This window comes from Protopterus annectens, chromosome 4.part1, assembly GCF_019279795.1.
Source record: "Protopterus annectens isolate FY-2018-M chromosome 4.part1, PAN1.0, whole genome shotgun sequence".
Taxonomy (NCBI): Eukaryota; Metazoa; Chordata; order Ceratodontiformes; family Protopteridae; genus Protopterus; species Protopterus annectens.
The window spans coordinates 897,386,453-897,413,170 of NC_056734.1; the positions used below are offsets into that span (position 1 = coordinate 897,386,453).

The window sequence follows — 26,718 nt, forward strand, 5'->3', positions numbered from 1 at the left end:
TGCAGACCTAAAGCACTAATCTCGACCTTCATAAGCACGGATCTTACCAGCACACTTCTGCAGCATCTACTACCCTCTGCCATTAGTCACACTAGGTGTAGGGCACAGGGGTGTGTATATTCACAGTGTTTAGTGTGATATTTCTGGCGCTGCTACTCTCTAGAGTAAATCAGTGATTTAGCCAGTGACATTTGATCACCAAGTTTTAGACTGAGTTCTTAGATCCCATGATATGTAACCATGGCTTTGGGCAATCAGGTGTATGAAATGGTTTGCTTACCTTTTCATTGGCTGTCTTGTTCAAGTAGTAATCTCTGGAGGGGAGGAACAGCCCAGATTGGTCTACCTGTGACAATTAAAACAAATTCATATAAGAAATACAGAAGCACTGCACTGATGCTGTTTCAACAACTCTATTTCAATAGTATGTAATCATCATACACTCTGCTGTAAAATATTGTTCCATAGATTAGTCACCCTCTGTGTAAGTGATTGCAAATATTTCTTTTCTGGGTGTGGCAGGTTTCATAACTACCTGATTAGTTTAAGTGAGTAAGGGATGTGCTACCCATAAGCTATGTTACACTAGGGACAAGCCCCCTCATCCTCAAGCAAGCTGTGTCTCCTATACCATTTTACAGATATAGAAAATTTTTTGGTGGCCAAACCTTGGAGAAAGTTAAGTCACTTACAACAGGCTGATCATCTCGTCTTCACTGAGTGACCATGTGAGCTTTGCCTAATCAGAGATGTTGGGAGAATGGCTTAAGTCCCCTTGCAGAGTACCAATACTTCTCTACGTTACATCTGATATATAAATTTACTGTCACCCCTCTATTTCACTAATTCCACCCCTCTATTTTAATAGTAGCATCTTTCTATACAGAAAGTAAAACTTCTGTACAATGGAAGCATAAAGAACATTCAATAATTTTCTTGTTTGCTCTTCCACCTCTCTGTACAATGTGCAAATGTGTACTTTTCATTTCATTATTTGTATGTGCCTGCAGTATTGTGCACATCACTGATTAGTAACCATCTGCTTTATCAATTCCTTTTCTGGTATAAATGTTATCTTTACTTATCTATTTCACTACCTATTTTTATGTCAAATCAGCCAATGTATACCATTCATTTCTTTAATTACTCATTCCCCAACTTGCAAAACAACTATTGCTTAATATGCCCAGAAGTACTGTTCTCCTATGTGAATATTAGTCAAGTAAATCTTTTGCAATCCTGTTACAACAATATTTACATTTTGTTTCATCTTAAGTGTTACAATACGTTCTATTGTTTCATATTTGACCTGAAAGGGAGCCTTTTAAGGTCAGCCTAGTAATTCAGATATCAAATAAACAAATGAATAACTACCATTCATTCCAAAAGAAGCTACAACTAGCCCTAAAACTGTGTGCGTGTGGGGGTGAACATGTTGACAATGGGGCTAATATTTTTGATTATTAGCTCATGTACAATTCAGTATTTAAACCTTTTTTCAGTGGTGTAAGTGTGTGTGTGTGTGTGTGTGTGTGTGTGTGTGTGTGTGTGTGTGTGTGTGTGTGTGTGTGTGTGTGTGTACTAAAGTAGGAGACAAGGACGATGAGCTATGATGTGTTAGTGTGCTTGCTGTATTCTCAGAGGATTAAGGCTATACGCTTCTAACATGCTTTGCCCTTTAGTGCTGGCTCTGATCCATTCAGTCTTTTTTCATGCATTTGGTGTCTCAAAGTGACTCACTTAACCAGACAGTAGCTCTGCATTGTCCTGCTATGCAAACCTACCTCATAAATAAATGAAATAAACAATGTCTGCATACCCAAGTGAAGAATCAATCCATTGATGAGTACATGAGCATTCTGCAGAAAATCAGCATATTCCTGTGGCACAGGTTTTAGAGGAAGAACATGTAAAATGTAATGTGCTGTCCTTCACTATGTACCACCCTTCCCATTTTAGACTGCAGTGTGACTATTAACACATAAATGCACTAAAATAGTTATGACTAGTGAGGGAGAGGAGATGGGGACTAGCACTGAGGAGTCAAAGCAACAATGAAAAAACACAGTATACCCTGCACTGCAACTGCTCCATTGATAGTTTTATTTTACCAAATCATTGGAGGACTTGGTTGAAGACATTTCAGCTCCTCCTTGCAGGGAATATGCTATGGGCCTGGGTAACATTCTTGTGAAATCAGTGGAATGTATTGTGGTTAGGACTACAGCAGGGTATGCTGCTTTCTTAGCTCCTGTTGGGATTCCCACACCATGACAGGAAGAAAGAACTTTTGCACTGCTTAGCTGAATATCACAGCTGGTGTACAAATATGTACTGCAGTTAGGTGAACATGGAGCATTATATCACTCTGATGGAATATCTTCTTAATACAAGATCTTAAAATGGTGCTTCATTCTCATTGCAGCTGGGAGAGTCTCCAAAACTAATACAAGGTCCACAAGGCTGTCAGGGAGCTTGCTGGTGAAAGAGGACTATTTTTTTGCACACTGTATGGTTTCCATTTAAGCAGTCATGATTGTTACACCTCAGAAAATTATACATATGGTGGGTTACTCATTTTTTTATTAAATGAGAGAGGAGAAAGGTGTGCATTAATCTCATACTAAGATAACTTTGAGAAATTAGAATTTCACAACATATGTGGCTGATGTGTTTAAATGGTTGTACCTAAATAAAAAATCTAGAGGTGGGATCACAGAAATGGTGGTGAGGAGTCTGTCTCTGAAACTATTAATTCTAGCAGAAGAGTACAGGCTGCTCTTGAAGAAATATCTTTTAACAGAGAACATCTCAGGGCAAAGCATTAAGAATACATCAAACAGTACACTGACAATTGCATGGGATGCACTTTAAGGTATATTATCTTGGTGAATTCAGTAAATGAGTACCAGAACTATACCTACCTGGATAACATTGCTGTTAGAGCTCTTGGAATCCACACTAACATACACAGAAAAGAAAGGTGATGCACGGTATGTTCCTGACACAGTCTTCAGTACTTCCAGAAAATTATCCTTGTCCCAGGGTCCTGTTACATTCCAGCCTCCTATCTAGGGAAACATAAAACACCATCCTTATCTTTGACAAAGCACACTTCACGTCAACAGAGATATAAAAAAATACCACACATTGAACAGAAATAAATAAATATATATACATACATACATATATATATATATATGTATATATATTCATATATATATATATATATATATATATATATATATATATATATATATATACATACATACATATATATATACACACACACACACACACATAAAAAATACTAATACTTAGTTGTATGAAATATTTCCCCATTTTACAATACTGTTATTCCAGGTCACACAAAAATATTTTTTGCAACACATTACAACACCCATAATAAAACAGATAAAGTAAAATGTGTTATTAGTTCAGCATGCCAATCCCTTATACAATACCGGTCTACTGAGCCTTTGGCGAATGCCTTCCAAACAATTCACCCCCATCTCTAGTGATAACATTTTTTCACACAGAGCCAATTAATTTCTTTAGAGCAAGAGTCAGGAGTAGGGTATTTAGCTGCAATCACGCATGGATCTGGAAGATGCCTATCTGTGCTCTCTTAATTCAGACTAGTGAACATTAGTGATAATCCTTTTATCCACAGATTACATCCAATGGGCTACAATGGCAGATTATGCTCCATATCCACAATTTATGTAAAGATGGAGTGAAACAGTATTGTTAAAAATGCATATTGCGTGAAAATTCCAAAGGAAATGTTAAAACGGTTTGTTATCTTTCCTATTACTGTAGTGAAGCTATAACATTTATCACCACCAGGGGTAACAGTGGGATAAGAGGAGGCAAGGATTACCTCAGTCCCTTCTCCAAAGGAAATAAGCCGAATCATCACTGAAACCCTTCTTCCTTGGCTGAATATCAGACACCTGACCAACTGCTCATAACTAGGGCAGCTGTTGTCGTGGACATGTGCTCTACCTCTGTGCCTCCTTACTGGACAAGCAGTACTTGTTTAGCCATATAAAGTTATTCATCATCTAAGAAAAAGAGTGCTGTTCATATGTAAATCAATGCATAAAAGACAAGATGGGTTAAAACTTGTAACCTACGTAACAATGTCATCAAGTACATGCTAGCTGAAGCAGAGCCTATTACTTACATGATACAGTAAGTCATGAGTCACCAAATGATGTAACATTTTTTATAGTAAACCATACTATACAAGATGTTATTTAGATACAATAATTCAAGGTACACCAGATGAAAATTTTTCACGCTAACTAAATAACAATGATGCATTGCACAGCTGATGATGTGAAGTATGTTGCATGTAAAATGTCATGATATTGTTGCCCAGTAAGTTTACATAGTACAGCAGGAATCAGATGCAATACCGCATTTGTGGTTCCTTTGTTCAAAATCCTAGATGTCTGGTCTTACACACTGAGTCAGACCTGGCCAGCTTTCTCCACCAGTCTCTTGGATCTAGTTATCACCCATTTTACTGGTTTACACCAGGGGTTGTGGGACCCTATATTTTCGGATCTAATGGCTGTACCAATGCAGTCCTCCTCAGGTAGGTGCTATGGAATCATGATGCAGTGGGAGCACCGAACTCCTAAAATTCCATTTTGAGGATACAAAAATCTGATAAGGTCCATCAACCCATAGGTGTAGCAGTCTGTTTCAGCCATTCCATAACTGTTTTACAGCTACCCTTCCTAACAGTATTTGGAACTGGTGAGTACATTTATTTATTTAACATTTGTTGACCAAGAAAGTCCAACTAGGACAGAGCCTATTCAGAAGAGGCCCAGAAAGAAATGGTCCAGATGCATGTTTTTGGAGTGTGGGAGGAAACCAGAGCACAGGAGGAAACCCATGCGAATACAGGGAGGACATGCAGACTCCACACAGAATTCACCCCACCCAAGAATCGAACCAGAGAACCTCTTACTGTGAGGCAACAATGTTAAATGCTGCACCACTAACATTCATTCAGAGGAATAGCCAGGGGGAGTTGGATGGGGCTGACAGTCTGTTAGGTGGGCATACTGACCTCTTCCTCACTAAAGACATTTACTAGGTGCATCAAGACAAGCCATGAGGAACAGCAGCACCAAGCAGAGAGGCTGAAAGTTAAAAAGTCACTGCGATAAAATTCTCTTGAGCCCAAAGAAAGCTTCCAAACTAAGAAGAAAAGGGGAGAAGAGAAGGTGAGCAGTTAAGGGTCTCAAATATCCAGGAAATGCTACGAAAAAGTAGGGAGTAAAAAAATATAGACAGAATAGAGGGGTTCCTATAGCGAAATCGAGTGTTAAGAATGCCGAATACCGGAAGGCCGAACTTGGTAGTTCAAAAGGTGGGAATGTCGAAGTCGCTGAAACCCGAATTCTTTCCCAGGGAAAGAACTTGGTTGGCCGTTTATGTGGCTTTGGCATTTTTGGACTGGGTAAAGGTAAGTGTACGAACGGGTAGTGACAGACTTTAGGGTTAGGGCTCAGGTCAGGTAAGAGTGCGATAGTGACGGACTTTAGGGTTAGGGCAAGGGTCAGGTAAGTGTGCGATAGTGATGGACTTTAGGGTTAGGGCGCGGGTCAGGTAAGTGTGCAGTAGTGACGGACTGTAGGGTTAGGGCTGGATTAAGGATAGTGCATAGAGAGTGGTGTATGTTAGGTTTAGTGTTGGTTTTGAAGGTGTTTGGTGTGATTGTGTTATGTTTGTGTTTTTCAGAACAGCACATTTTTTCCCTGGGAAAAAATTTGCTGTTTTGAAGTTTCGATGTTATCCGAATTCGATCTTCCAAATTCAAACTTATGGTGTTCAACATTTTGGAAGTTCGATTTTGTGATATAGACCCGAATAGAGCATGCAAATTCAGAAAAATACAGGAAAAAGAAAAGGTAAAAGGAGATGTTGAAGTGACTTGATGAAAAAGTAGAAATAAAGCATACTTTACCGCAATGACTTAGTCATAGCTATATGATATTTGTTTTCGTATTATCCTTGCTCTTAAATGTGTTGATAATTTTAATAGTGTTATAACTATTCTAAGGTACACAGATTGTTGTTGACTTACAGAAGTGAAACAATGCCACCTTATTAGTAATTACATGGAGTACAGTATTTGGAAACCTATGCAAAACAACCAATTTCTTTCACTTACCATTCTGTGTTATGGAGGACCAATGCTATGATTTTTAATACTCATGTGCAGGACTACTGAGAACAGTTATCTAAGGTTCCAAAGTATGTCACACTTGTGTGACTCATGTATGTTACCTTAAGGAGAATATTGTTGTCAAAGCTGAATGTATGCCAGTAAAACAGACGTACACTTTGATGACAAGTATCAAAGATAAATATGGTGAAAACCTAAGAGAATAAATCAAGCTGACACCCTTACTTTCATGTTTCTTTACCTTACAGGTCTGAAAACTGGGTATCAACAGCAGTTTGTATAAGAGTGTCTACTCTCACCAGAGGTAGGAGGTAGATTTCTGGATAATGTCTGGTGTGGTGTCTTATGATCATAGCTGTTGGGAAGGAGGTGAGAAAAAGCAGGAAGGGAACAACTGGGGTAACTGTGGAATAGGTATTCTCAAGTTAAAGCTGAGACCCACATTTAGGTAGAAGCTGTGATCTAGCTAAGTCTCTGTTTGGACTATGTGAATAGTAGGGATGAAAATAAGTTGAAAAGTTTTAAAAATCATGACTTGAAATACTGAGAGTTTGTGTGTGGATTGCATAACATACTGTGTTCATGAAACAAGGACTTAAGCAGATAATGGGAAAGAAAGGCAAGATAACGTTGTGTGTGTGTGTGTGTGTGTGTGTGTGTGTGTGTGTGTGTGTGTGTGTGTGTGTGCTCGCACGCGCGTATGTGCATGTACATGTGAAATTTGCACAGAAGTTCTGTGCCTTGGAAAAACTAACTTAAACCAAGCCCTGAACCTGAATGAAGGCAAGGCAAGACTTGCCATTAGGGCCTACAATTGCTGCAAGTAAAGATTTAGTTGCAAGAGAAATGATTTGAATGTATGTATATAGTGCTACACAGCTTGCACAAATCTAAACAGCTGCTTGGGAAAGTGAATCTGACCTGTAAAAGGCAATCAGTTAATGCCTTTCCTGCATTCTCATTTACCTAAATAGTATAGCATTAGAAAAAAAAAACAGCTTGAAGAAAATAATTGTGTTTGAGTAAACTACCACACTAAATGCAATGATCTGTAAAATATTACTTCTTAAAAAAAAAGTTTAGCTTAAGTGTACTTGAAAAAGGTATGAAGAAAACATACTAGCACTTTTGTTCAATAAAAGTCTCATTATTTTAGATACTATTTTGAATGTTCTTGTTTTTCTTTTTTTTGTGCTTGGCAGTACTCTTTATCTCCATGTTCTAAATTTGTGAGTATAAAAATAAAGTTTCTCTGAGGATGAAAAGGCCAGACAAGCATTGTACAGCAGATTGTTGTATGCTCTTTCACTGCAGGAGGGAGGGTGGGGATTTTTCCTGTGATATGATGTCTATCTGGTGATGGGGGGACAGTGCATTAACTGTGTGGTAGACTGCCGACGCAAGGGGGTGACTGGAGCTTCCGGAGTCTGTTAAGATGATGTGTGTTATGACAGCTTTCCACCCAGTTGTGGCATTGAGAAAGAAAAAAAACCCTGGCATGCAATATAGCATATGAGAGACTGTCACCTGCTCCGTTCCAATTCACTTCCCTTCCCCACACAGTTAGGATAAACAATTTCAGTCATGAAGGGGTATCACAAGAGCCTCTATGGTAAAACGGAGCAGTGAGAACAGTGCTAGAATAGCAAAAGGACAGCGCTGGAAGCAAGAAAACGTGGGGCTAAAAATAAACAAAAAATGTTTTTTCTTTAAATGGTAAAGTTTCCCTGGATATGGGATGATGAGCCAAGCATACGAGGAATAAGGGCAATAAGCTGTAAGGAAACCAGTGTGTGTGTGTGTGTGTATGTGTGTGTGTATGTGTGTGTGTGTGTGTGTGTGTGTGTGTGTGTGTGTGTGTGTGTGAGTGAGAGAGAGAGATACCTGAATAAAGATTTCTGAAAAGTTCTAGCACATTCCAACAAATGGAATTTGTATTTATTTATAACAAAAATCTCGATCAACTTATGGGCTTAAGAAGGCTTTTGTTTAATCCTGTAATAGTCTTGGTTTGCTGTAACTTTTTCTTCAGTTTTTTGTGTGTTTCCCAGTTTTTCTCAGCCTATTTCTTGTTAACTGCAGCTAAAATTTGTTCTAACAAGTACCTACAAATGTCAGAGAGAGGTCTCATGTATGAACTGTTTAATATTCCGGGCACCTAAAACAGTCTAAAGTCAGACTGCACTTCTCTTATTACATGTCATGCTACATAAAGTGCAAATATGGTTTGGGTATGTTTGTATACCTTGCCATAAATTATTCTACTGAAGATATGTCTAAACAGATACCTACATAAAAAGCACTGACTGTATAGACTAATGTGTTTTTTTCAGTGAGCTGCAAAAAAATTTCTTTTTTTCTTTTTGGATGCACTAGTGGACAGACAAATCACCCACACCATTAAACCTGCTGTGGCTGCTAACTGTAGAATGTTATCTGTTAATACTGTAGCATGGCTATGTTATAGATGACAGTAATGTGAAATACTGCAATATTATTAGCCAAATGCTTTTACAGTTACTTGTTACCATACGTGGATTTATCTTATACAGACATCAGTGTTTTCTGATAACCTCTGAAAAATGGACACTGGTCTTTTTGTAATGGTGTACCAATGATCTGCTCTACACCTATTTTTATGGCCATATTGCATGTGAGGAGAAATGCAGGGCAGCTGACCCACTCAGCTGATATTCGGGGGAAAAAAAGTATTCAGATGTTAAATAATGAAACAGCTCAAAACAACTGCCACATTTCTTTTCTTTAAATGAACACTAATGCTTTCATTTATGAATAACTGTTAGCATTTCCTTGGCTAGATTATTATTACAGCTGTTATTTATTATAGCTGTTATTTATTATAACTGTTATTTAAACACTGCACTATTACTTATTGCTGTTGGTCTTCCTGATGTGGTAGGGAATACACTTGACTAATACTGTTGGGCTGTGGCTTGCTAATAATGTGACTAGAGTTTACATATGTAGGTACTATTAAGTTGTATAAACTAGTATAATGTTAAATTAATCTGCAGTGGATTTTCCTTAAACTCTCACCTCCTGATAATCTCACACAGACTAGTTTGAGTAGTTTAGCTTTGTGCTCCTTCTGCAGTTTAACATTGTTAAGATAGATTTTCCAGTGGCATTACTGTTTATTTTATTGACATTTGGTTACCAGGAAAGTCGCCCATTTTCTACAAAGGCCCTGGGAGAAAAGCTTGAAATTATTATAACACATTTTAAGAACAATAATTTTACAATCTTCAAAAATAAAACAAAAACATCTGCAGTTTAAATAATTATAACAAATTAGACATAATACAAAAACTTTGATTAAGAATTGATACAAGGTATGTGACAATCATTTAATATTTAGAGAAATTTTAGACAGTTTCTAGAGAAATTAAAGGTAAGTTAGTCTAATACGAATAGGAATAGCAATATGATGTAAGGGGAAAAACAGGCTTATGGTACATTTGGAGAGAAAGTCAGGGAAGAAAATTAGATAGCAGTAAGGAAGTAAGTGAAGAAGGGCTAGTAAGGCGGCATAAGGAATAAAAAAGTACTTGCTCACATTTAGAGATATAGTTTGTCCTGGTTTTGAGCAGGAACAAAGCCAGATTTTAGCTAGGAAGACTTTCAGAGTGGTTTTGAAAGATGGGATGGAGGGTACTGACCTGATGGATACAGGTAAGGAGTTCCAGGACTTAGCAGCCTTGTACAAGTACAGACAATACCCAAAATATTTGGTAGGTTTGTAGACAGACAGGAGCTTTTGATTACTGGATTGCAGTGATCAACAAGGAACATAGTTGTGTAGATTGGTTTTAGTGCAATAAGAGTTGAACTGTATTGCAGTTTCGAGTGGTGAGTTATCAGGAAAGGTGAATTTTTGGTGGGGATATAACATTTCTTTAATGGATACCCAAATTTTTTTTAGGGTTGTGTTTAGTATTATTCTGAATGTTATTATAGTATAGCTGTTGTCTTTATTTATTTGCTTTTTAGTATGACTGTGAAGCATTCTAACATTTTCAAGATGCTGAAGTGTTTTATACTTTTGCCATTCTTTTCATGCTTTTTCACTATTCTGCATTAGCATTCTACTCTTTTTGGATAGCCGAATTGCATTATTTGTTTTTGGTCTCTTACTTCTAGGAGGTGCAAGGCTATTTAGGATATTTAGAAAAGTTGCACTGAATTCATTTACAGCAACGTCTAAGGTGAGGAATTTTAGGAAGTTCCAGTGGGTCTATATTAGAAGCACGAAAAACCTAAACCGCGAACGCTCACATAAGCGAAAATGTGGTAATCGAAGTTGCTATTGTGGGGGGCTACACCCCCCACACCCCCTGCTAACTATATATTCTAACTCCAAGGTTGCACTGCAGTGAAGAAAGGGCAAATATCCCACTCCTAACTGTAACACAACCCCGCAATCACACTTTCGATTCCGGGCATTTTCGGTCATGTGAGTGTTCGCGGTTTAGGGTTTTAGTGCTTCTAATATAAACCCAGTTCCAGTTAATAGATGATAGTGTAGTAATGAACATTTCTGGGTTAAACTTACAAAGGTTACATGTTGCTTTATAAATGTGCTGATTAACTGGATGTGTGAGATGTCTAGTCATATAGATTGGGAGAGGATCACTGAGACAGTCTGACATTGTACCTGTGGTGGAGTACTTGCTAGGGTCTGATACTAGGATTCAGTCTAATAGAGAATTTGATGTCTTGCTATAATGTGTGGGGCTATTAATTAGTGGTACCAAACCATATAATCTCATGGTAGATGTAGGGGAGTTAGAGTTTATGTCCAACCAATTGACATTCACATTACCAAGTAATATTTTTTCTTTTGGAAATGTTATGATTATCCCATGTAGCATATCTTCCAGTATAGCTATATTGTCACCAGGAGGGATGTAAAGGACAGTAAAACATATTTATTTATAATTGTTTATTTTGAGGAAAGCCATAAGAAGCTCTGCTGAACTGAATTTTGGTGTTGGTTTGCTATAAGCGGAAATGTGGTAGGTACTGGGAAATATTAAAGCAATAGCACCACCTTTACTCTTTAAACTGTCATTAAAGATGATATTATAGCCAGGAGGTATAACTTCGGAATTGTTTATGCTGGGTTTAAGCCAAGTTTCAGTTACAGTGAGAACATCAGGCTTATGTTGGGTAATCCAGGCATGTAGTTCAGCAGTTTTATTTCTTATACTTCTAACATTTATTGCAACAAAAATTAGTTCAGCAGGGTTGGGGAGTGGCTTTTGCTTGGTTAGAGAAGTGTGTGGGAGAGAATTATCTTTGTGGTCATTGTGTTAGGTGGGGCCAAGATCAGGGTGTATATCTCCTCCTAGAAGGATTTTAGTATTTGGTGAATTATGCATACATGTTTTTGGGGAGCATTCCTGCACATAATTTTGTTTTGGTTTGAGTTGAAATGCAGTCAATCAGTCTGTATTTGGAATAAAGGTGAGGGACAATATTAAACAGGCTTGGTGCAATGTGTGAAGAGTGTAAAGAGGAAGCATGGATAGGTGATTGGGGCAGAGCTGGACAGATGCTGTGGGATATTATTGAGTCATGGTAGGATGAAAGATGGCACAGCAGGAGGAGAAGAATGAAAGGGAAATTAGCTAGGCTTAACACGGCCCACAGGGGCATTTAGCCTAGTACTTACATATGCACCTGTGCAAAATATGTATTCGGGTTACAGACTGGTATAATGGTTAAGGTGTTAACCTCACAAACACAAGGTACAGGGTTTAACTCTCACCTTTACCTGCAGAAGTAGCTGGTTAGCTCAGTTGGTTAGTCCCTGATGCTAATAATGCCAAAGTGCAGGTTTGATCTCTATATGGGCCACATCTCTTTGGGGTAAGAGTTTGGTATAATATTCAAGGTGTTAAACTCACAAAGAGAAAGTACAGGATTTAGCTCTCACCTTTGGATAGAAAATTGGATACACTGCAGGTGGAGGGCCTATACAGTCCTGTAAGGGCAATATTTACACAGTAATGCAATCCTGCAGGGCACTGTTTTGCTTAGAGAATCAGCTGTCTATAGAATTATTTTTACTTACTTATTTTTTTATTACAATATTATTATTGTTTTTTTTTATATTTCTGATGGAAAACAGTTCTTCCACCTAATGATTCAAACTTGCTATAGAATAGGTAAATAGTATTGGAGGAAGTATTTTACATCCAAAATATAAGATTTTCAAAGAATGTCCAGATGTTTACCTCATTTTTTGATCAATTACTCATATAATTTGAGGTCTATTAGCAAATCATCAGGGAATGAAGTCACTAAATAATGACATACATTTGAGTTTCAGACTTTATTTCATTCAGAAAATGCATGCTAAAACAAATCCTTTTATTCAAGCAACTTTCTAATTTTGTAACAGCAATGTTTAAAATCTGCTCCTATTGTTGAGCCTCTGTCCACCCTTCATTTTAGGCTTTATTCAGATTTCTTGAGCTAAGAGGTTGAGCGGTATGCGTACTTCTTAATTTTAACTGCTGCTGCTGCCACTGCTTGATCACTCACTCCCTATCTCTCTCACACACACACACACACACACACACACACACACACACACACACACACACACACACACACACACACACACCTTTCTTTTTTAATGTTTCTTTCAATTTTGCAATCTAAACAGCAGAAACACTGCTTAGCAAAAGGAAATAATGGCTTGCTTGATCTCACTCTCACTTTCATGCACGCATTCACGTTTGTTTTAATTTTAAACCCACTAAACAGCAAAAGTGCTGCTTAGTGAGAATAAAATAATGCCAGCCAGTAGCTTCCTTACATTCCAAGCTCCATGACATCTTAATATGCCATTACAGGTAAACAATACTTTGTAAAGGGAATTTTAATTGCTGCACCAAAGGGATAGTATATGCTGCCTTATGTCAACATTGCAATTGTTTTTATATTGAGAAAATGGAAAGAATGCTTAAAAAAAAGAATTTATGAGCATTCCTATGACATTCAGAGAAATAAGAACACAAACGCTCTCGCTAAGCATATAATGAACTATCTGGGCCATGAGTTTAGATTTATTGTGGTAGGAAAGGTAGAGTATAACAAAAGAGGTGGCCCATGGCATTTACATCTAGAAAAACAGGAAATATATTGGCAATTATTTTTTAATGATAATAGCTGGCCGGGGCTAAATGAACATTGTTCAATTACTTGGAAAGATGACATTGATTAGAGGTTCAAGTAAACAATTCAGTTGATCTAGTTTTAGTTGCTCAACATTGGTGGGTTAAGTTCCATATTACTAATTTTATATAAATATTTTTATTGTTTCATAATGTTGAATTTGATGCTTGTTTGGGTATATGTGCATGCATATATGCCTTTTAGTAGGCTGAAGCTGTTTATAATAATTTGTGTTTATAATAAATCATTTTTATACTCTGAAGTTTTTATATTTTGATTAGACTCTTGTTAGAAAACCAAGGTATATATTTTATTGTTTTTCATAACAATTTTTAATAGGTCTAGATTCATGCATGGGCTTATTATTTAAGTGTTACTTTAAATAATAAGCTACTGAATGAAGTCAGATTGTATGCAGCAGGTCTTTTAAACTATTTAAATACTGTATTTAGCTTTCATGATCATCTGATGAAGTTCCACATTTTATGTGATGAAAGTGCTTATCACTTTTTGTTTTTAGAGTGACTTATTAACTATTATTGTTCTGCTTTTTACATGGTCCCGGTTACATTTTTTTAAGTTTGTCATTTGGATTTGTGTTTCCTGCTATCTAACTAATCATAATATAATTTTTGTGCCATGTGAACTTTATCTAAGATGAAAGAGGGTTTTCAGTGGGACCAGAGTAAAGTGTCAGAAAAAGAAATCTCTTCAGCAAGGATATCTAATAAAATTATTTCCACAGAATCAGGCTACTTTGTACAACCACAATGTTGGAACGACTGATCTTCTGACTGAACCTTTCTACTAGAAAGAGAGTAAACAGAAGTATTTTCCTTTTCTTGCGTGATGAATGAGAGGGAAACAGAAAACATTAATAAGATCCTTGGCAAATCCCAGTACATCTGCCCCATCCATACAAACAGAAAGAGGAGGCTAAAAGTTTTTCACACTAAGCACATTCTCCATGAAAACAGACTTAACATGTATGATGCTCCCTGGTCCCAGCATCCACCTCCTTAAATTAGCTAAGTAAAGATCCTCCACCTGCCCCTTCCCCTGACAATGGCAAAAATGAGTCGCCATTGCCTGCCAATGCTATCACTGCAGTCACAGGGGATGTGGCTAATCCTAGTAATTTGTGTCTGAAAAAGCTACATCAAGAAGATTGAGTGGAAAAAGATGGGTGGTCTTTGGAAAAAGTGGCCAAAGCAGAGTCACCTATCAGTGACTGAGGCAAAATAGGAGCCAGCCTGACACCCAAAGACTCTTGAACAACCTTCTTTTTGTATGCAGGGGAAGGTACTACCATGAAGACTGGAGAATGATCTATAGGTAAGCCAAAGAAAAGATATCAAAAGCAAGGAACAGAGTCTGGACAAGCTGGTGAACTGTACAGTAGAGAACAAGTGGTTTTGAGGTAAATAAACCACTTACAGTCACTCACAAAAACTACATTATGCCCCAAATTCACAAAATTTACACATACAAGTACAGCTTCAGTGAAAAGAAACATTTTTCTTCACAAACACTTTAAACAAGTAACACAATTCCAAAAATTTCCGTTTCCTAGTTAAACTCATCATTTTTACAGAAGAAATCATTACTTTTCCTCATAAAATGAAACATAGTGGAAGGCTTTCCTGAATGGGGACTTATCTGCCCAGCTCAGGGAGATCACTAGCTGATATTTCAGCTGGTCTACAGAAGAAGTACCATCTTTGGCTACAAAGAAGCTCTGAAGCTATTCACTCTCAGTCTGGCTTTTTATGGAGCTCTGCTCAAACTCCTGACAGCTGGAGCATGTGGAAGGCATCCTTAGCGTTGGAAAGCTGGCTGGCTACAGAGGGCCACAACCATATAACTTAGACTGCGACAGGAATGATCTATGTTTGAACATCTACAACATTCTTTTAAATGACTTGCCCTAAGATTAAATGAAATCACCAATATCAAATGTGACCTTAGGCTAAGATGCCTTAAAAGTTTTAATGTGCTAGCTGCATATAGTACTTGTTAATGGTTCAAGATTAGTTGTTTAATTTTATTTAAGCTGATTGTGAGAACAGCTAAGGAACTCCAGGAACTGCTTTATACGTTTACTGAATGGATTCAGAGTAACATATTTGGATTACTTATAACTGCTATACTGTTAGAATCCATTCAATCCTTATATTCTAAGGAGGTATCGGTATATTGTTCGTTATGATGTTAACATTCTTTGACGACACATTAATATATCCTACAGAAATTCCAGTAGCATCTCAGATTGTGTGATGCATAGTTTACACACATAAACACACACACACACATATATATATATATATATATATATATATATATATATATACAAAATCCAAAGGCCCAAAAGTAAGTATCGAAAAAACCCAAGCAAGAAGGAGTGCAGTCAATCTGTAGTTCAATCTGTAGTTCAACCAGTATAAGTATAGTCCAATATAAAAAATGAGCAGTTCCAAAAGCACAAATAAAAACCTTTTAATAACAAAGAGATGTGAGCGCTTTCACGGATGCTGTATCCACTTCATCAGACATGGTTACAAAAAATCAGAATACATTAAATACTCTTTCAACCACTCCTACCTTATTATTCAATTAAACTATTAGCCCTTGAATGAGCAAATGACTCCATCCTGAGGCATAAAAATACTTACAATGTCATGATCTTCTAAAAATATATATGTCTATATATAAAACGTAGCAAATACGCCTAACAAAAAACTAATATATATTAATACAAATATACCAAATATGAAAAGTCATAAAAATATATATGAGTGCCTGAATCTCTGAATGAATAAAACCTAATAACAAAGAAACCTAAGTTGGACCTGAAAAACATTACTACTATCTTAACTTCCTGGCTTTCAGATGGGGCTTAAGAGAGATAGTCTCATTAAGACCTCTGTCCCTATGTGCACCAAGTCTAAAAATCCATCGAAGTTCAGCCTGTTCAGTTAGATTAATAATATCACCAAATCGTATACTCTCTACTTGAACATGGAGTACTTGGAAGAGAAAAACATGGTCCATTCCTTCCTGTAGGGTGTGCCTAGCCAGGGCACTATATACTTGTTTCCTTGCATAACAGAAGGCATGGTCTCTGATACGTTCCCTTAGGCTCCTGTTGGTTTTGCCTACGTAAACATAGAAACAAACCACACAGTGTGCCACATAAACCACATTTCTGGTGTTACAACCACTGTTGTTACGCAGTTCCCACAGATGTCCTGTGTCTGGATGTCTAAAATAATGTGATTCATCTATAGAACCACACTGCAGACATCTCCCACATTTCTTAGTCCCTTCAAAACTCATGGACTCGGGAAATAAGGAGCACATGCTTGAATCATTGTAGCACAGAGATTGTTTAAGGCATTTCATGTTGCTATAAGTAAAGGTGGGATGATCTCCTACTACCTTCCTAACTTTCTCATCCACGATGAGAATATTCCAGTTAGACGTTATGGCTTTCTCAATAATACTGATATTATTACTGAAAGGAATAACGACCGATTCCTTCCTTGGCCTCTGCCTATTGAATGTACTAACTGGCAGGCCATCTCTACCAGAATAGTAGGGTTTAGTTCTAGTGGCTCTCAAACCACCCACACTAGAGTATACCCTACTAAATTCCTGTTCACTGTAACCTCTCTCCACTAACCCTGACCTAAGGTCATGAAGTTCATTCATAAAGCATGCGTCCTCACATGACAATCTTGAGAGTCTCATGGCCTGTCACTTGATGATGTTTCCAAAAATTTTGGGATTGTGCATGCTAGTTCTATATAAATATGCTGGCCTATAACATGACTTACAATAAACTTTAGTCAACGGAGAAAAGTAAAATAAGTGCAGTATGCATCATGGATTGCAGAAATGCAAGTTATGCAACTATAAACTTCTAAAATCCTAAAGAGTCATCCAATTCTTTGATGTGTGACAATGCATTCCATGGATAATTGCTCATGTTTGAACTAGCCAAGACAGGCTGACCTCTAATTAGTGACACCTGGCAAGCAGCCAAGACTTCATACTCAGCATTGTAGTCCACACCAGCTATGTTATATGAGTTGGACACAGTGGCATTGACAAAAAGGCAGGAGTCAGAGCTGGACATGGCAGAGTTAAAAAGATGTTAAGATTTGCACTGGGTGTAACGAGGGTGGACAGGATTAGGAATAAGTATATTAGAGGGTCAGCCCAGGTTGGAAGGTTTGGAGACAAAGCCAGAGAGGCAAAATTACATTGGTTTGGATATGTGCTGTGGAGGGATGCAGAGTATATTGGGAAAAGGATGCTAAGGATGAAGCTGCCAGGTAAGAGGAACAGAGGAAGGCCTAAGATAAGGTTTATGGATGTGATGAGAGAGGACATGCAGGTAGTTGGTGTGAAAGAGCAAGATGCAGAGGACAGCAAGAAATGGAAACAGATATACGCTGTGGCGACCCCTAATGGGAGCAGCCGAAAGAAGATTGTGGTCCACGCCCTTTTGTAATTTCACCAAGTCTTTTGGATTTCAAATACTATGATGGGAATGGACCCCATTCCTAAGTCAAAGTACGATTAAACTTCATGAAATTAATATTGTTTCAATATTTGATGTCAGCCAAAAGTGCTCTTTGCAGCACCCACAATGTGTCTAGTAATGACTCCTTCTGTAATTTGTATGGGGTTACATGTCTAAATAGATTGTAGATTATTTTTTACAAGACCTGTTGCTTACTACTGGAACTGTCTGGGTATCCTTCTTCCACCTTGCTCTCGTTTCTGCCTGCAGATCCTGATATTTTATGATTGTGTCTCTCTGTATGCAAGACACTGTAGTCACTGGGTGTGGTGATTTTAATGATCAATGCTACTTTTGTCTTCTTTTCATGGACCACTATATCCAGTTTTCTCACATCTATATTTTGAACTGTTGGTAATGGGTGATCCCATGTGATGTAGACCATCATTTTCTGTGATGCTTTGTGGCTCATTTGTCCAGTGTTTTTCAGCCACTTCAATACCATAATGTTTGCACAATCCCCAGTGCAACAGTCTTGCCACGTTATTATGCCTTTCAGTATGCAGCCCTTCTGCCATTACTATGTCACAACCAACAACGAGGTGTGCAACTGTTTCTAATTCGGTCTTACAAAACCTACATTTGTCTGTTTCTCCCACTTGTTCAATGGACTTTGTAAACCAGCGTGTATGTAGCCCACTATCTTGGGCAACCAATATTAACCTTCCATCTCTTGGTTTGAATTCGCCTCTCCTTAACCACTCATGTGTTCATTCCTGATCAATACGAGGTTCTTCCAGAAGTTTTTTATACTTGCAACTATATTTATGCATTTTCCACATTTCTTGCCTTCTCATCTGGTCCTACACCTTATATTCTTTCTTTTGTTTTTTTGGCACATTCAGTTGCTGCCTGATTTTTATCTACTTCTGGTGTGATTTTCATTCCTGCTTGATGCAAATATGTTTCTGCTAGATTAAACAGAGAAGTCATCTTAGATTTATTCTCCTCATGTTTCAAAATGTTCACTATGTTTAGGTCTTGTGAGGTCAGCAGATATGTGTGGAGTCCCAAGATTGCAGATCTATACATGTAATCAATTTCAAGGCGGCCCTTCCATCCTTCGGAATGGGGAATATATAATTTTGGCATGCATTGATTTTTACAAATCATTTGGTAAGCATGAAGCATCCTTCTTGTTTTCCTAGCTAATCTATCCAAAATGTTTTGGGGTCAGTCAATCACTCCAAAACTGTAAGTTAGGACAGGAAGAGCAAATTGGTTTATAGCTTGGATTTTGTTCCTAGACGTCAACACTGTTTTCAGGATTAATTTAAGTCTTCTAAAGTATTCCTTACTAAGTTGTATTTGCATTTGTTCATGTTTTATTGTTTATCCTTCATCAGTTTCCAAATATGTATACACCCCCTCTTCATCAAGTTCTTTTATATCACATTCTTTTACCAAACTGATGTTTTCCTGGTGCTGCAGTTTTCCCTTTTTAAAGGTTGCTTTTGCACATTTATCAAGACCAAATGACATTCTTATATTGTCTGAAAAGGTTTTGACAACTTGCAGTTGTGCTTTCAGTTCCTCATCTGATGAGCTATACAGTTTTAAATCATCGACAAAGAGAAGATGAGAAGTCTTTACACTTTTTTGTTTTCTAGGAGCCAAATTATAGCCATAGCCTAAACTGTTGTAGACAGCTTAATGGGTTAAGGGCAAGACAGAATAATAGCGGTGACAGAGAGTCACCCTGGAATACCCCCCCCCCTTTGAATTTTTATCCCTGGAATAATAATTTGTCCTTTATCATGGCTTAATTGCAAAGTGGTCTCACTACCATGGACACATGGCGATTAAAGTTCAGGTTACTGTCAACCTGAGTTCCCAAGTCCCTTACCATTGGGTCTACTTTTAAGGGAGTGTTATCAGTGTTGTATTTTGCAGGGTATAATTATGCATTTTTTTGCCATTTAGTTTCAGGCCATGGTTCTGCCACCATTTATCTGTCTGTGTTAGACCCCCTTGGAGGACATTTACATCTTTAGGGGATTCAGTGATTGTGCCCAGCTTGCAGTCCTCAGCAAACTGGCCAGCCAAAGACCTTCTTCATTTGCCTTGACTTAAGAGAAGACTATTCCAAATAGTAGAGGTACCAGTACGCCCTGTGCGACACCGCTAGTAACAGGTCTCTTCATGGAGTTGGATTCTTATTTATTTATTTTTTATTTGTATTTGTCTTCCAGGGTATAGCACTGATTTCCATGGATCTTTTAGACTTCTGGTTAATTGACTAATCAAATCTTAAATGGACCACATAATCCTCTAAGCCAATTGCCAGACCCCATACTAACTTCATATGTCCTGTGTAGGCCATTTGTTATCCATCAGGTAACATAAGGATCTATGTCTAAATATGTGAGTTTTTCCCATAAAACCTAAGTGAGTTGTTGTCTCAAATGAGTTTGCCATGTCAAGGTGGGCAGCATGTACGGTTTTGCCCTTATCCATGGCTCTACTGACCTTCTTGAAGAAATCCACCAAGTTTAGTAGACGTGACCTGCCCTTGATGAAACCAAACTGGGATGGGTCGAGTGTTTGAAGATTTCCTATGTCATTGTTTATCAGGATCATAATAATTCTTTCCACAGCCTAGCATATAAGACTAGTCAAACTTATGAGTCTGTAGACTCCTGAGTCTGTTAATGCTCATCTTTGTGTAGGGGGATGACCGTTGCAGTCCTCCATTCCCAATGGATGAAGACTGTCTGAAGGCTGTGGTTGAACAGAGATTCTATTCAGCCTGACAGGTCATGATTAAAGATTTGATCGCATTCGATGTGTTACAAGCCATCTAGACTTAATTGTATCATCACACTCTACCATTTATATCTTTGATAGTCTGAAAGAGCAAAAATGCACTAAGACAATGTGCTGCACAAAACATCATGCCAATATATATGATAGCTTTTATCAGCAAGTGCTATCAAAACTTCTGTGTAAGCTACAGCTGACTTTTTAAGAAATTATTTATAAAGTCCCAGTTGTGGCAAGAGATGCATATGCTAATTAGCCATGTGCTCATCCCCTGGAATTGCCTGTGTTAAGGCATTAAACACAGCCGAGCATCTGAGAGAATTGATGAGATGTATAGATTAGCACTACTGCTCATAGCTCCTCATGGTTTTGGTGGTGTTCAGCCATCATGGCAGAGATAAGTGCTAGTTTAAAAGTCATGTTAGGGTGTTTGTGTTATATGAGTGGCTCCATTGTGAGTATATTTATGAGTGTGTGTATATGTGTGAGTTTCTCCTGGAGGTAATGTTGTAGGGAGCTTACTTAATTTATTTGTGTGGGGGGTGGCTGTTATACTTTCACATGCCCCTAGATTAACAAGCAGACCCTGCAGCATTGGATCATGTCTTAATGGCACATACAAGACTGGTATTACTCTTTCCACTTCCTTTCCCTCACTATCCTGTGTTCTTGGAGTAGGACTTTATCAGTTACTAAATTAGCTGCACAGTAATATATCCTGCTTACTTCTGTTATATTGCATGGATCTCTATGAATAATCCTAATTACTGTGTTCATTTGTTTTATCAAACTTCTGACTTTTTAGGTTTTATTGACTTTCTGCAGTCTATTTCTTTCATTGACCTTGATATGTCTGTCTATCACTATTAAATCAAGCAACTCTTCTCTTAGCTTGTTTTCTTCTAAACTGAGGGCACTTTTTTAAGTTCTATTTCCTGTGTGCATTCTATAGAAAGTTCTATAGCATCTGCCTGTGGCACATTGTTTTCAATTTCATCCTGTGCCATCCGTTGCTCTGTTATATGGGAACTTACTCGCCTATCACACCTCAACATCGATTGCATCAGAGCTTCCAGTTTTCTGTTCCTTCCCTTGCTGTCCAGCTTCAAGTGAAAGTTTATACTGGTTACCTGTGGAAGACTCAAAATATCTTCAGATGGCACCTGACTAAATTTCTTCCCATTCCAATGGTTTCCCCTTAATTTGGATATCCATTGCTCTATCCTGTTGTGGTGCTTTCCAAATTAGATTTTCTACACTGAATCCTTCACTTTGCAGTACTCCATAACCTCAGTTTCTATTTCTTTAACTTCTCCATTACTAATCTCCATTTCTACTTTTCCTCTTTGTCTTCTTATTTTTTGTACTGTAAAGTTTTCCATGTCCGGATTCCTTTGCCTGTAATTCTCTTCAAATATCTTTGGTGCTGCACTTTTTGTATTGGTTAGTTTTGTTTTCTCCTTTGCATAAATATTATACCATATTAAATCTCTTTTTCTTTCCCATGTCCATATTTCTTCTTCAGATGTCTCCTAATCCTCCTTACATTGTGGACTCGCTCCAGCTTGGTGTGATGTAACCTACATTAGACCTTCTACACCAAATCCTTCACTTCGCAGGCACTCCATAACTTCACCTTTTATTTTTTTAACTTCTCCTTTACCAAACTTCTTTTCTGCATTCCCTCTTTGTGATATTATTTTCTTTATTGTGAAATTTTCCATATCTGGATGCCTTTGCCTGTATTTCTCTTCAAATATCTTTGGGGCTGCTTTTTTATATTGATTAATTTGGCTTTCTCCTTTGCATAAATATTGCACCATAGCAAATCTCTCTTTCTTTCCCATGTCCATATTTCTTTTTTATACTTTTCAAAAATCTCTAGGTTTTGTCGTTTATATTTTCCTACTCCCTCAGATGCTTCTTTTTCCAAACAGATCAATGTTTTTTGATCTACATACTGTTTTTCACAAATCTGTTCTATTAAAATGAATACAAATTTTATTTGAAGCTTCTGACAGTTTTTCTTGTGGAAGTATTTTTCTTTCTCTAATTTCTCTCTTAATCATTTGTATATCTTGTGTCTGGAAATAGTGGGCTTTCTGCATAACAGTAACAACACATATTTTTTTTTTATCTTCAATAGTCCACTTTATCATCTTTATGGCTCTTCTTTGGTCTATCAGTTTTTGTGATTTCTGTGGGCTACTACTTCCTTCTACAACTGGGGGGGCATCCTCCCCTGGGCCTGGCCTGTCCCCATTGTAGAAATGTTTCTGTATTTTGAGGATTCTATACTGTCATCCTTTCCAGTCCTCGCACCAGTGTGCCTACCAGGACTGGGCACTTTTTTATCCTGGGCCTTGACAACAATCTATCTTTTTTTAATTTTTAACCTACTTCTGTCCATGATATATGCTATATAAATACAGTCTATATATCAGTGTCATCTTGGGGAGATTTTGTGAAAAACAGGGTGCACCTTGTGAAGGTACTCTCCAAGACTTGAGGATGAATTCAGTTTCAGCACCACTACTCTCCCTTGCCTGCTGACTTTTTATCTCTCCATTCGGACCTCTATAGGAGTACTATGATGCTCACCTAGATAAAGCAGCTAAAAACTGCCCTAGATTATTAAAGTGAGTGAAAATACAGAAAAAAAACACTAAGGTAGTGTAAATGTTATTAATTAAAAGTCCTTATGATTTCATATAGCTGGCATATCACATATACAACTGAATATTGTATTTTTACAGTAGGGTCACATACTATAATCTGTCATTTCTTTTTAAGTGAATAAGAATGTAACAGTGTATGCATTTGTGTTCATATATTTTACTCAATCCCTTCCTCTTGTGTTGACCTCGAGTCCAAGGAGTTTTGTCAAAGGGCCACTTGCCTCATCAAACAAGTACTTTCAAGTTGCTGTACTGTCATGAGTGTCATCTTTTTCATTAACTACCATGCACAAACCTTTTTCCCTTAATTCATCATTCAATGTCATTAGGGTGGGAGCCACACGTGTCTTTCTAAGTGTGGAAAATGACTGAGCTGATGGTTTACAACCACCGCTGTCACTCTCTGCCTGCCTTCATTCCACTGGAGGAGTGCATGATAGGGCAAAAAAGTAACCCAATCCCTGAAGTACAAAAGAGAGGGCCATTGCTTAGTCAAATATTGTGGGACTTTCCACTGTCAGAATTAATTTCTTTTGCTGAGAACAAGTACTGATATTATACAAACAGAAGAACCGTGCTTTGAAAAATGCACATTCTTTGAATGTGCTTAAGAATAGAGAAAAGAAAATACTTATCTTTGGTAATAAAAAAAAATGTCTGCCCCTTTCCCTGCGTAAAGGAGACTGAAGGTGATTATACTAAGTAGCAGAGATGTTGGGGTGTAGGGAACTTGTTTCTCTCATAAAACACAGCTTTTGAGAAAGTGTCATTGATCTTCTGAATGTACTCTTTTGAATCTGAGGCACAATGTTTGACATTTTATGGGAAGACTGCTCCCCAGACAATCCATATCAAGTGACCCGCTAACCAAATTGTCAAAGACAAGATATTCCTCTCTGCCAGTCAGCTGAAAGAGTGAGCAAAGTGCCTTTTTTGGTCTTACTTTAATAAGGGATAGCACAGTGGTGCAACTCTTAGATCTGCTGCCTCAGACTGACTAACACTCTGGTGCAGTTCATGATTACAGTGCTTTTGGTGTAGCCTGCACGTTCTCTCTGTGACTGCATGGATTTGTGACAACTGCTTCATTTTTCTCCCACATCACAAAAACCTGTCGACAGTTGAACTGATACTCCTTTAGAAATGACTCTTAAGGTGTGTGGGGCTAGGTCTCTCAAGCCAGGGGTGATCTTGTGAATACTGTTCCACTGGTAAACCCAAACAGGATAAACAAGGTACTGGAAAATGAATGAGTAAATGTTTTAATTAATAAAAGTATATGAGTCTATAAAGGTCTGAATGTAATACGCTCTACTCCTAGTATGTTGCTAAACTCTGGAACAGTATCTCAGCACAAATAAAACTCTCTGACAAACTCAATAGTTTTAAACCACTGCTTACATAACATCTTAACCAATCCTGGTCCTGCACATGCTCATCTCAAGGTCGAGACTTTGTGATCACCATATGATACTCTCCAAATACTCTCCTTAAACAAAATACACTCAACCTCTCACTGAAACAATAAAACAATTCTTATACACACCTGATGCCTGTACTATCTTTTAAATTGCATGTGGGCTTTCTGTTTAGGAACTTGCACCTCTGTAAAATCTTAGAATGTAAAAATGTAACTACTGTTTGTGTATAAATGTAAATAGAAATATAACTACTCTGTGTTTAACTAGAACTTTCTATAATGCAGTGTAAGCAAATGGATGTTTTCTCCCAAAGTCTCCTCTGAAAATGGGTACTACCCGGTCAGACTGTTCCGGTAAACAAAGACAAATAAATAAATAAATAAATAAATTAAATAAATAAATAATACATGCAGGCACTTAATTTTACATTGTTGTTTTCATTTCAACTACACACTTACCTTATACTGTACTTCAAAGATTTTGGAAGCAGCAAAAGTTTTATAAACACAAAGTCTGAGAGGTATACATGTAGGTGGGATGCCTTAAATTTGTTTAACGCAGATTGAGTGGAGCTGAAAAAATACAGTTGCACAGACAGCAGCTGGACACAGATATGTAGTTAAGCACTGTGTTATATAGACATCACTTTCTACTGGGATAATAGCCAGATTATGTGTCATGATGAGTGTGATGACAGGAGGTACTGCCAGCACAGCTAGCTGGAATCTTGTAAATAATTATATGTCATCTGTGAATATCAAATTGATTTATACAAGATGCTTGTATTACAAATGTATTAGAACTATATGTCATGTGTATATCAAACTGATTTGTACAGATGTTTGTGCTGAAAAGGTATTATAAAGTGCTTGAGTTTGAAATGTATCCATAGTGTGCCCTACTGAAAAGAACAGAAATGTACATGCACAACTGTAACTGTTTAAATGTATATGTTTTAACAGAGGAAAGTGGCAGACAGTAGATTAACCTTAGTCTAGCAAACTTTAAAATATATCTGAAATTAAATCACTTTACGGGCTAAACCAATGCAGCCAGAGACACAATGTCTGCACTAGAAAGCTTTCTGTATTGTCTGTCGGGTGAACTAATTACTACTCTGGAAGCACGGAGGTATAAAATTGTTTTATAACTTCCAGCACCTGCCACAGATCTGAGCAGAAGCCCTTGTGTGTGTATTTTTACAGGTAGGTGCAAAACCCTGCCAGCTTCCAGCAATGGGGGTTTGCATGGGAACTAGAAGTCAGATGACCAGAAGTGATGTCATTCTGCAAGCTATCCCAGAAGTAATATTTTATTGTTTTGCAAAGTCTCTTAGTGAAATTGATCATTCTGTATTCTGTCTTGGGTCTGTCAACAAGAAGAACCATTCACCATATCATCTGCCTTGCCCTATTAAGTAAGTAGGGAATAGTGATTCTCTTAGATTCAGTCAGGAACATAGTGAAGCTTAGTTTAGATATTGTTCCTTTTTATTTGTCTGAGCATATCCTTCAATGTTATTTTAAATATTTCCTGTGATTTGAACTCTGATGTCACTGTGAATATATACTTAGTATTTTATTGTTCTTTTATTATTTATTATTAAATATATTTAAACCTTTCAGTGTGGCTGATTATTCTAGAGATATTTAAGTTTTGAGAGTATTTGCATATTTATTTGGTGACACTGTATGGGCCACTCCTAATAGTCTTGCCCTCGGTCAAACTACCATTTGTATTAGTATTAATATTACACAGTAAAACTGGACTTCCTTTGTTAAGGGCTTTAAAGTAGCTGGTGAGTAGTTCTGGTGGCAGTGATAACTACCTTATAGTCTAGGCAAAAGGGGG

General features: G+C 37.5%; 1 protein-coding gene across 1 annotated transcript in view; it reads right to left on the reverse strand.

The window, feature by feature from the left end:
* ECE2 (endothelin converting enzyme 2) overlaps positions 1–26,718 on the reverse strand; it is a 1,144,316-nt gene that overhangs the window by 428,793 nt on the left and 688,805 nt on the right. Inside the window, exons 7-8 of the mRNA XM_044070640.1 lie at positions 2,925–3,071; positions 281–346 (exon numbers count right to left, since the gene is read on the reverse strand). Of these exons, the coding sequence (XP_043926575.1) occupies positions 281–346; positions 2,925–3,071 (213 nt within the window). The remainder of the gene's footprint in view (positions 1–280; positions 347–2,924; positions 3,072–26,718) is intronic.